This window comes from Larimichthys crocea, chromosome XIII (assembly GCF_000972845.2).
Source record: "Larimichthys crocea isolate SSNF chromosome XIII, L_crocea_2.0, whole genome shotgun sequence".
Lineage (NCBI taxonomy): Eukaryota > Metazoa > Chordata > Actinopteri > Sciaenidae > Larimichthys > Larimichthys crocea.
In genome coordinates this window covers 18,303,350-18,315,673 of record NC_040023.1, presented here as the reverse complement: position 1 = coordinate 18,315,673, position 12,324 = coordinate 18,303,350, and the positions used below count along the sequence as shown (strand labels likewise).

The following is a 12,324-nucleotide window of genomic DNA, read 5'->3' as shown; positions in this document are numbered from 1 at the left end:
GGCAATTAGTAAAGTCAGAAAAAAAGCACACGGGTTTACAGTTTCTCTATATGCACTTCATTTATCACTAGTGTTTTAGTCACTCAGTAAAGGGTTTAAATGCTGAGACCACAACAACCTGCACTATGGCTGGAGTTCATACACATCAATAAAAGGAAACCCCACCATGAAAGAACACACACAGCAAACTCAAGAAAATCAGTTGCCTTTTTTCAATCAAACAGCTTTTTAAATGGGAACTACAAATTGGATTTATCACACATACTAATATATAATAAGACTGAAATAGAGCATCAATCAAGGAAACTGTTCATATAACAAAAATACAGACACAAGTACTGTAACCCTGCAATGGTTTGCATGCTTCCAGTTTTAGCTTAAAAATGTTTGTGGTGTATGTTACAAGGTGTCGATTGTTGCCCAGAGTTCAATGCCTTTCTGCTGACTAACAGCCCGCTTGGAGCCTCTTCCCATGACCACCGCTGGGAAGGAGGAAGCTCTGTTACCAAATGACTCACAGGGAAAAAAAACAACCTGGAGTGTTTGGCAGCGTTCAGCACAGTTTTGTGAGTAATCACCGTCCACATCCTTGGACACCTCACTTTGCTCAAACTCTCACTTTTTCCATCAAACAACCTCACAGAATTCCGTCATGGCAGAACACTGCGATAAAGATTAAGGAAAACGAGAAGACACAAATAAGCCCCGATTCTTGATAAACATCCGAGAAAGCATCTGCACCTCAGACCACAACAAAGTCCCTGATCTGCTGAGATTACTTTGCTGTCCGTGGAATAATGACAAAGTTTTTCTCTGGTTCCCTCTGTTAGTGGACTGGTTTATTTTTGTTGATGTGATCACATCCTATCTGGCAGTAAGAAGTTTTGTCAGGTGTGCCATGATGGTGTGGGGGAGGTGCAAAGAGCGTGTCTGCTGACAGGTCTGATGTACCAACCGTGACACTCCCAGTTCGTCAATAACCTAAAAAACAGATGGAGGAGGGCTGGGAATGAGACATGGGAATGTTAAGGATTCCAGCACAACATTTTAATAATGAGCACTTCACTACTGAGCCTCTAATAATCGTTTTCTTCTTACAAAGTGCAAATACCTCGTGAAATAAGCTCTATTACCAGACTACAGTCTTTCCTCAAATCTCAGGCCTTTTTACCATGCTGTCATTACAAACTCTAGTACCAGTGGTGAAGTATTCAAATCCTCTCCTCAAGTAAAAGTACTAATACAACAATGTAGAAACACTCCATTGTAAGTAGAAGTATTGCATTCCTAATCCTAGAAATACAGGAGAATTATCAGCAAAATTAACTTAATAAGTAATTCAAAGTAAAAGTACTTATTCTGCAGAAAAATGGTCACAGTGAGTGATATATTGTTACATATTACATTATACGATTGCTACTGCATTTAGCTGTTGTAGATGGTGGAAGTGGAGTTTGAACAGCTTTATACACAGTTTAGTTCCCAACGTAGACTATGGACAACATCCAAGCATCACAAGATAAATCTGAATGATTGTAACATGATTATTATGGTAGAAAAAAGTAAAAACAAAGTTCTGCTATGGAAATTGGTAACAATTTTTTTGTCTAAAAAATATTGGATCGTTTGACCTTGAGCCGGAAATCATGTTTGATCGAACTTCTAAAAACTGATTAACCAATCGATCCAACTTTATTTGTACAGCACCTTTGATACATATAGGTTACTACTTTGCAAAGAGATTTACAGGTCAAGTTAATAACTCTCTCTGAAAAGGAAAAGACATCTTAAACGTAACACACCTAACTAGATAGTTCTTTGTTTTTTTTGTGGAAAATATCACAAGCCAAAAAGAGACTTAATCTCTAATAATGAATTTTATACTATAAAGTAAAGTAGCATTAAAATATGTAAAGTACCTCAACATTTTAATTGACATACCTCAACCACTGCTGCTTATTTTTGTAATATACATTCCTGTTACCTGCCATTACTTAAAGAATGTCCCGCAGCAGATGGTGAGAACAGCCATGAGCTGCAGGTGTCTACACTTCACAACACCAAGTAATGTCTTTAACAGATATGAGTCCTCAGTATGTGAGTCCACCTCGTCTCACTCTAACATGACAGCCCTGATAGAGGAGTTATCGATTGTACTGATGAGGAAATCACCTTGTTAACTATAAGTAATTACGGTCTTCTTAATGCTCTTACTGGAAATATTGAAAGTGATAATCAAGCTGAGTGACTTCACATCTTGAAGAGATCCCCAGCTGGGTGGCCATAATCACACAACTTCCACATTGATGAGTAAAAGTAAACAACACCCTGAGAGCAAGAGAAAAAAACGTAAAAATCTATAGTCAGTCAAGAGATGGGAGATAAATCCTTCAAAGAAGAGTGTCCTCTTGGCTAATTTCTATCAACCAAGAGGGAGAACAAGCAGGCCTGAAGGGTTCCCATTCCAAAAACAACATAGCTGGAGAGGTAGCCTATTGTGTCCTGACAGATTGGGCCGACTGAGGGAGGAGGAGGAGGAGGAGGAGGAGGAGGAGGAGGTCGCCTCTAACTGACACACAGGGAGGAGCAGAGGTGAGCAGAAATCTGGGGGAGATGGGAACACAGCTGCAGTTCAGAGGAGAGTTAGTGTCGTTACTACCTCACATAATTTAGAGTTGTCTTTGAATTTATTGTGCAGTGTGCTCGTAGGGCTGAAAGCTACATAAATAGACTCTGAAAGGGTGTGTGGAATGGCAAAATCATAAACTATTACATTTTTCTATGAACCTTTGTCTGTCTATCTATCTATCTATCTATCTATCTATCTATCTATCTATCTATCTATCTGATAAATTGCCGCCATGATCCTCCTCACTCCTCCTCTGTTTCTTTTGGCGAAGGATGGGAGACCCTCCTCTGTCCCGATTACTCCCCAGGTCCTCGCACCCCGCCCCCACACCTCTGCCCATCATCTCCCTGTACGCTATTCATCCTCGTGTGCAGCTGGAGCACTCTGTTTGACCTCCCCTCTCCTCACAGAGCCCTTATAAACAGGGACTGTGGTAGGATTCCTCACAGCACTTGCGGTTAGAGTGAAGAACCACACTGGACTACTGACATTATGCTCATCACTTACTTATAAGTCGGTGTGACATGGCACGTTCCAACATGCGCTCCGCCGGGGTTATTTCGCTGGGCTTTAAGCCACGGATGAAGATAAAGACACTGCTGGTAACATTCCCAACAGTTAGCTCTTCTTTTATTATTTGACATCTTGTCAGTTATGCTCAACATATGAAACAATAATAGAAGATCTAGCTCGTGGGAACATGACAGCAGGGTACAAGAATAAGCGATTTTTTTCCTGAGTTTGTGATTGTTACCCATCATGCACCTGCAAGGCCCTTCTGTATGTGGTCATGCTCTTATGGAAAGACTTCCACATATCCAAGCTATCATCTATTGTGAGGGTTTTGCAAGTTTTGCCTCGGCTTCTGTCATTTGTGTATTTTATTACGTTGTTTATTCGGAAGTACGTCATTTAATAACATGACATTTATACTGTCATTAACACATATACAATTAAAGGGTCAGCTTATCTTCTGTACTTGGAGTCATAAAGTTTCAGGAAAGTGGCACATGTTCTTTCTCTCTTCGGAAATTGAAAAGCAATAGCTATGAGGCTGACATGCTGACATTCATCTTTCATCTGAGGGCATTTACGTCCACATCTGATGAACTGTAACCTGTTTTATATTTCAATGTCGATTTCACTGGGACTACTTCATCAGCGGAAATAATTCCAATAAAAACAGCTGACTGCGAGGTCTGTGGATTATCAGGAGTAACTGAGGCATTGTTTCTGGAAAGACACGCTGCTGCTGAGTTTCATGAAAGCTATTTTTCAAAATTATGAGCACCACAAACAAAATCCGTTCTATGAAGATGGCGTCAGGAATCACAGAACAGACGCGTCAAACTTAAACACATTAAACCAAAACTATCTGCAAAGATACCACTAATAGGGAGAGGGGTTTTTTTTGTGATTTGGGGGAAATTATCCTTTAACACCATTGCACCATGCAGCAATGACTGTTCACTATATTTTCTAACATGCCTTTTAATGTAGGTAGACTACTGAACCTCTTCAAAAAGGTTTCTACAAAAACGGAACATTATAATCATCACAAAGGAAGGATTTGATGCAGGACTGCTTCATATTTAGCAAGGTGTACTCAATAAACCGGTGTATTTCCCACCTATGCAACACAGATCAGAACAATCACATTTCCATATGAGCTACACACAGTCGCAGTATCTCTAAACTCACAGTAGCACCTGTCACGCTCCGATAGTTCAACCAAAAAAACGGTATAGCTACTGTAACTCTGTGAACAGATATTTTCATTGCACGGGTCAGTGCACTGGTCTCCGTGCTGCAGCAGTCTGGGTGAATACGTGTGTGGTCTGCTGGGTGGCAGCAGTCTTTATAGGCAGCAGAAGGCATTGCTCAGAAGTCCTGAGGTTTAAGTTTTAGCAGTGGCAAGGGCACAGAATATATGAGGTGACGATCTGTTTTCATTGACATCGTCATGCAGGTTAAATACAAAATTCTCTAAGCTTTTGTTTTTCCTTACATAGTAGTTTTTTTTAGTAAGGTCAGACCAGTGCAACACTTTTTTTTTAAACCCATGGAGGAAGGCATGTGTTTGTTTTGTGTGTGTGTGTGTGTGTGTGTGTGTGTGTGTGTGTGTGTCTCAAACAGAGATTATACTGCTGGGATGCCAGTTCTTCCACAGACCCCACATCACCCTGAGCTTCCAAGCTGTGAAAACATACTGGAGGTTTGTTGGTTCTTAGTGGCTAATAAGGTGTCATTGTGCGGTAGAGCTGTCTGATACCCCACAGAGTCATTAGGACGACATGAATGGATTTAACAGAACATCTAATCCACTCACACACACATGCATATGCATGCGTGAGTCATTCCATGTGAAAAATCAGCCTACACTCCACAGAAAAATAAATAAATAAATCAATACTTTTTATGAGAGATGAGATTCCAGGAATGGGAAGGCCCTTTGCTCAGTTTTCTCTGACAAGGTTAAATTGTGCTCTGCCACAGAAATACTGACTTGAACCACGATTAGAACCTGCAACATCAAAGCGCTCTGCTTTCAAAGGCTTTCTTTTACAGCTAACTTCAGGAGCCCTGGCTCCTATGTGTCCAGACGGCTTATAAAAAGGCTGTTTTCATCCTCACCTCCCAATTCAACACCGCAGATCCTCTCTCACCACCACCAGACTACTGTTATCAGAAATTCCCCAATGTGATGTCTGGATTTCTCCACAGAATGGGACATTTTGAGACTATTGCTGAGGGAAACTGCTGTCATCCAACTCTGCTGCTTGACCTTGTTAGTCCTGAGGCTTGATTAGAGGCTATCTGGGACTGCTCTTTGAAGAACGCACCCCTGTCTTTTCTCATCCCTTGCAGTTGATCCATCTTGGCGGGCTGGCACTGGACTCGTTGCGGTTAAACTTTAATGGAGTGAACATGAATATCACTGTCAATTGTGGGAGCCTCGTACATGTGGAGAACTGTGGTTTGTTATTTCAATAGATACGAGTAGGCTGATAGAGAAACACTGCCTTCCAGGGCTCGAGCAGAGAAAATAGACAGGTCTCTGTGGATCTGGCTCTGGCTCAGGACTTAGTGAGTGAGAGCCTGAGTTGTGTCTGCCTTGATGTGACCTCAGGGAAGGGTGGTTAATGACATTCTGGGGTCACTCATGACTGGTGTGTCAAGTTGCATGAGTCAGTAATATACACTTGGCTTTATCATAACACCCACTCACTGCTCATTGATAAGGACAAAGACTTTCTTCATCTGTTATTACGGTAAATCACACCAAAAAATAACCAGCACTTGTTTATCTCCTCTTCACGTTCTCGTAATCGGCAGGCCCTGACAGTCTGTAACTGACTGATGAAGGTTTTGTCTTTATTAAAGATCAACACTGGACGAGTTGTCCTGTGATGACATCATATTCCCGAGAAGCAGCTGTGTTTTCTCAGAGTCACTTCAGCAGCAAAGAGCTGAACTCTACAGAACAACACGCCAAGAAATGTAAATGAAGAGTGGGTGTCAATACTAGCTTTTGCATTATTATATTTTTGAAATAGAGGGTGATGATGTGTCCTTATGGCTACAGGGTCAAAGATGCCTGACCGGGCAATCACAAAATTCCAAATCTGGTTTTCTTGTTTTCATTTGCTCAATTTTAACATTATTATATAGATATAGATAGGAGCAGGGGAGCAAGGAAGCAAACTGGCTTCTACAAAGTCCTCTCCTCTGTACTACACTATGTAACAAACTAAGTATTCATACCAGTTTACTCAAGGAAAAGTCCTGCATTCAAACTGAACAAAGTTTGGTAAGAAAACTCTTAATATGAAATGTAACCAGTGATTTCAGTTAATATTAATGTAGTGGAATAAAAAGTATCAAGAAGAATAACATTCAAATATTTAACAAAAGTACAAGTGGCTCAGATTTGCACTTAAGTAAATGTACTTAGTTCCATCACTATAAAGGCAACAAATACTTTTTAAGCTTATGAAATGACACGTTTTATGTGAGTCTTTGTTTATGTGCTGCATGAAATCAGGTTTTTATTTTAAACAAAAAGCAAAGCAAGCTGTCATGATGAAATATATCCACATTTACTGACTTGTTGCTACTTCTGTTCCAAGATACAGCATGAAAAATCACAGCAAACCGATTCAGAGAAGGCGGGTGATGGTCTGCCTGCTTACCTGTGAGGTACAGCAGGTAGAGAGCAGTGTGTGATCAGAGATCAGCACCATGGACAGGGCTACCTGACAGGTACGCTCACCTTCAAAAGGCTTGAGTTGCTCTTTCTCATGTTTTTTTTTCAGTCAGCGTCGTCATCATCCGCACATCAGCTTTTTTTGCAGCAGAGTGATATCTAATAATGAGCGCACATTTCTGAGGCCGAAAATCTGATAAAAGTAGCAATTTTCTTTAGCACAAATGTTTGATTCAGAAAAAAACAAACACTTAAACAAGGCTGTGTTACTCCTGGAACAATACTGCACCCTCAGGCCTCTATGAGGATGTAAATAGATGTTCGCTAGTGTTGTGACCTCTGACCCTGACTGCCCCCCGTTTCCTGAACCAGATGCTGCTCCTGTGGACCACAGGCTTCTCAACCTAAACAAAGTAATCCTCCACTAAACAAGATGGATATTGTATCACCAACCTAGTAAATACCAGAGGGTCTTAAACACAGAGCTGTCCTTTCCTCATCTCTGACTGCAGGGAATAATAACTTCTAGTATGGATGAACAAAGAAACATAAACTTTATTTTACTTTAAGTTTTACATGTACTTTGTGGTACACTACAGTACACAAAACGCATGCCCTCTTGTGGGGGATATAATTAGAGCATGCAACAGTCCTCCAAGGAAAAGTTTGAAAATCTGCAGTCTGCTGGCTGCGTGTCAAAAATGTAAGATTGGGATCATATGTTGCCTATATGAAAGCCCTTTGATCTCGCTTGATTTAAGTAAAACTAGATGGAAACATAAATCCAAAATCCACGTGGGTTAGGCCTGCAGGGATGTGCCAAGGTTGCATAGTTGATTTGTTAAAAAAAAAGAAGAAGCAAAGTGTCAGCTCATGCAGTTACTGAAGATTATAGCAAACATATAGCAGCAGTGATATGAAGGGATTATCTTATTATTTCATTGAGCTGCTGATGGATGAATAAAGGATAAAAATACTAATAATTTTTAGCTCAGACCTTCAGGAATATCTATGATATTAAAACAGGTTTATTTCAATTATATTTGCCTGATTTTTTTTAACATGATTTCGTTCAGTCTCTTTTTAGCACATGCATAATGGAGTTTAACATTAGATTTCTTTTCGCTTGTGTGAAAGAAAAGATTATTTCTTCTAATAAGAATCAGAATGGAGTCATAATGATTCGCATTTTAACTATGTTTTGCTTGCTTTTGTAATAATGGTGTAATAATAAGAATGTGCAGCGTTACCCACATATCTTTTCCAGCTCTAACTTTGCATCAGGAGCCTCTCTGATAGTTCCTCGGATGCTCCCACCCCTCGACTCACGTAATTCATCTTCTTGACCAATCCTGTCCCTCCCCAAAAAGTTTACGCCATGCAGCCTATAAGAACTGCCTAAGTTTCTCAAGTATCGGAAAAGGCTTGTCCTCCCAGGAACCTATCTATGGATACTTTGGTGTCTTCAAAGCCAGACAGATCTACAGGTGGACTAATTCCTTGACTTCATGAGAGGGAAATAATTTTTGCGACATTTTCTGGACCGCCATCTACCCAAGTGGAGATGTCTGAGGAAAATATGGGGGATGAGTCGGGCAGCTCCCCTGTCTCTCCTGTGGACAGCCTGAGCAACAGCGAGGGGGAGCTGGACAGACAGCCGAAGAGATGTGGGAGGAAGAGGAGACCGAGCAGGAAAAACGGGGAGGACTCAGATAGCCCGACCCCTGGGAAAAGAGGGAAGAAGTCCAGCAGCAGCAGCCCCCAGTCTTTCGAGGAGCTCCAGTCGCAGCGGGTCATGGCCAACGTCCGGGAGCGTCAGAGGACCCAATCTCTGAACGAGGCGTTCGCAGCTTTGCGGAAAATTATCCCAACATTGCCCTCGGACAAACTCAGCAAAATACAGACTCTAAAACTTGCAGCCAGATACATCGACTTCCTCTACCAGGTGCTGCAGAGCGACGAGCTGGACTCCAAAATGGCAAGTTGTAGTTATGTGGCTCATGAGAGGCTGAGCTACGCCTTCTCTGTATGGAGGATGGAGGGAGCTTGGTCCATGTCAACATCTCACTAGCATCTGGAGAAATTATGCCCTAAATGGTAGGCTTGATTTTCAGCTAAAATGCATGACCCAAGCCTTAAACTATGGGAGGGGAGAGAAACTCCACTTAGAGCATGTTCTTTGAATGGCTTTACTGAAGCAGTGCTGTTGTTTTGTACACAATAATGAATGCCTTGTCTAACCTACAGGTGACTGCTGATTCTACTAAAGACATTCTGACGGGACAAATCTGGAGTCCAATGCTGGATACATGGGATCACTCTATTTAAAACCAAAGACGACAGAAGCTCTGGGGGATCTTTTTTTTTTTTGGAGAGGCCCGATGGGGACTTGCAGCAGAGCCGTGTGTTGGCTTTATACACCCCTCGTATTCTGGTGTGTTTTCATGTTGTTGTTGACGACGAATGTTAAAAAATGTAATGTTTTTATTTTATTTTGTTTTTTTTTTAAAGAAAAGAAATGTTTAATGCATGCCTTTGGACTTTAATTTGTATGGAGGTCAAAGTGCATTGTTGAAGCAGTTGTCTCAGTTTTTGGTGTGAGACTGTCAACTGGTGGTGTAGCTCACATTATAAAGGCTGACTGTGTGGATCTAACCTGTGCAAAAACAAAAACAAAAAATATTTTCAGAATACATTTATTTATTTATTGATGAAACGTGTTACGTTGAGGAATAGATCCTGTGTCTGAAATACAAATACATTCCTATTTTTTATTATCTTTCTTTTTTGTAAATGTTTGTACATTTTTTTGCATTAAAGAAAATGACAATTAAAGTGTTTTTGTCTTTAACTTTTTTTCCTCCCCTCTGTGTTACTGGCATGAATTTAAATAAAACACACTTGAATTTGTTAAACAATGTCAATTTTATACATATAAAAAGAGATGAGCTTTCAGGCACGTATCACGTGGACTATACTTCATATCAGATTTAATGGCAAAAGCTTCCACTATATCGCCAGCCACTTGGGAAAACAGATGGAGTTATTATTGGCTCGAGTAAAATCGTTGGAGAAACATGCAGCTATTTGTTTTATATATTGTTACACATCCAAAAACAATACAGGGCTTATAAATTCTTCACGTCATTTATAACTAAAAGTATTTAAAGAAAAAAAGGCCAGTGTTAACACATCATTTAAAAACGTGAGAAAAAGTTTTATTGCTGAAAAAAAAAACTGCTGTAGAAAAAACAAAAGCCAGTCTGTGTAAACGAAGTTAAAAATCCATTTTAATTAAAAAAAATAAAAAATTTAAAAAGCCTCACGCAGGCTCCAGTTTCTCCCTTACTCTCTCTTTTCCTGGATTTGTTTAGAGTTGGATTAAGGACTGGACCTGAAAACTCACCATTATGAGTAAATAAGTGACACTGGGGTCATGTCAACCTGCTATTGAGGCCCGATGCTACAGTCTCATAAACAACAATTCAGTAAAGTGTTTCAGGATTTTTTCAGGCCGGTTTGTCAGAGCAGACATCAAACTAACTCCACTTTCTTTCTACAACTGTTTATTGCAGCATAACAACGCATGTCACATTTAAGCTTATGCTGACAAACTCAAACATAAATGGGATTATTTTAACTACTACATGGGTAATAATCTGGAGTTATTTTGCAGATCAGGAGCGCAAAATAATAAGACACCGTGCGTCTTTACGCATGCCGCGTAAAGCCATGAAAGGTAATCCCGATTATTGTCACGAGATAAATCTTCTCTGCTGTTATCGTGCTGTGATTGATCTCAGTGATCTGGGAAAGTGTTTCTTACTGTCCAAATCAAAGTGTGTGCCTGTTTGAAGGTGTGTAATTGACTTGCGAGGCATGTATGGAATTCCCAGATGTCTATGAAATTTAAGGAGGCCGTGAAGGTAGGCAGTGGGTCTGCATATAGACGCTATTCTCACTCAAAGTTTGGAGGGGGGTGGGGGGGATGCTAGATCAATAAACAGCTTTTCTTGAAACTTTTACAGTTGAAGCTTTCACTTAATACTAGATAAATAAACATGCCCTACAGTAAATACTAGCTGTAACCCGTTCGTGACATGGATCACAAAAAAAGCATTTCTTTATATATATAAAAAAAAATCTTCAATTTTTAATTCACTCCTTACGCAATGCAATACTCTTAAATAAGTTTCCTCTCTCCCTTCTTTCAGGAGAGAGGAGTTGGCAATTGACACGATGCAGAGGCACAGAATGAAACCTATTTAGAACAGATGTTAGTATTTTTAAAAAAAGTCACGTGAAATGAGCAGATGTTCAGACTGTGCAGAGAGGCTCGCCGTGCAGTGCAGAGGGAGAGAGAGAGGGAGAGCTCGGAGGAGCTTTACCTCCACACAGACACGAACTGTGAGTTTGCAGTCCTACATTCAGATTATCCAGGAGGTTTGATTAAAATGGATTTATAAAAATAAATAAATAAATAAGGGAGAGAGAGAGAGAGAGGGGGGAGAAAGGGAGAGAAAGGGAGAGAGAGAGAGAGAGAGAGGAGGGGGGCACCTGCAGGTATTTATGTGGACCGGACTGACCGCGCAGAGACAAAAGGTAGGCTGTGAGGAGGAGGAAAGCTCTGAAATGCTTGTGATTGTGTAAGAGTTTGACTTGCTGATTATTTGGCTGTAAGGGGATATGTGACGATCAGGATGTTTTTTTTAAAGCTTCCAACACTAACGGGCCTGCTGCCGTCGAAGACTCAGACTACTTTGAAGCGGAGTGTGTGTGTGTGTGTGTGTGTGTGTGTGTGTGTGTGTGTGTGTGTGTGTGTGTGTGTGTGTGTGTGTNATTTAAAAAAAGAGGGGAGTAACTCAGAAAACGGTCGAAAATGTATCATCCAGCTATTGGGAGAAAAATGAAAAAGCATGACACACATAATGACTAAGACGATATACCAGAACTGTTGTGCATGACACACATAATGACTAAGACGATATACCAGAACTGTTGTGTCACATGGACGATAAGTCCAATTAAAAAAAGTGACTCAAATTGACTGCAGTGTCAAATGACATTTGAATTTATTTATTTTTTCAAGAGCAACATATTTCTAAACGAGTGATTTGTTCTGATATCTTTGTGCAGCTTATTCTAAAAACATATATATAACTTCTGTAACATTGATATTAAATCCGATATTTGTATTAAAAGTTATTAAACAGCATCTAGAATTATTATTCCTTCTTATTGCTATTGTTATGACACTTAATAATAATACTATTATGTTTATTATATTTATGCTGTTTAATTCAAGCATCAGTTATCAGGCTGAAGTTATGACCGCCTGGCGCAAAAAGAAAAATTGCACATTATTGTCTCGATTTTCAAAATAAAATCTCTCGGTTTTGTATCCAAACATTCATTCACGTGCATCTGCAGCAGACAGGTGATATATCACGCCCGACGGGTTAGTTATACATTTTATTACAATGACAGA

At 40.1% G+C, this 12,324-nt stretch overlaps 1 protein-coding gene across 2 annotated transcripts; it reads left to right on the top strand.

The window, feature by feature from the left end:
- Positions 1–8,223: 8,223 nt before the first annotated feature.
- On the top strand, positions 8,224–9,650 carry twist1b (twist family bHLH transcription factor 1b). Of its 2 annotated transcripts, none has more exons than XM_019255136.2 (2): positions 8,224–8,814; positions 9,084–9,650. In XM_019255136.2, the coding sequence occupies exons 1-2, from the start codon at positions 8,401–8,403 to the stop codon at positions 9,162–9,164; spliced, it is 495 nt and encodes a 164-aa protein (XP_019110681.1). In that variant the 5' UTR covers positions 8,224–8,400; the 3' UTR covers positions 9,165–9,650. The 2 variants fall into 2 exon arrangements, with proteins under 2 accessions (XP_019110681.1, XP_010738912.1); XM_010740610.3 differs by having other exon boundaries at positions 8,230–8,933.
- The last annotated feature ends 2,674 nt before the right edge of the window (positions 9,651–12,324 follow it).

What these genes read in the sequence shown, in the direction of transcription:
- twist1b (XM_010740610.3), top strand. Translation starts at nt 8,401, where the DNA reads ATGTCTGAGGAAAATATGGGGGATGAGTCGGGCAGCTCCCCTGTCTCT.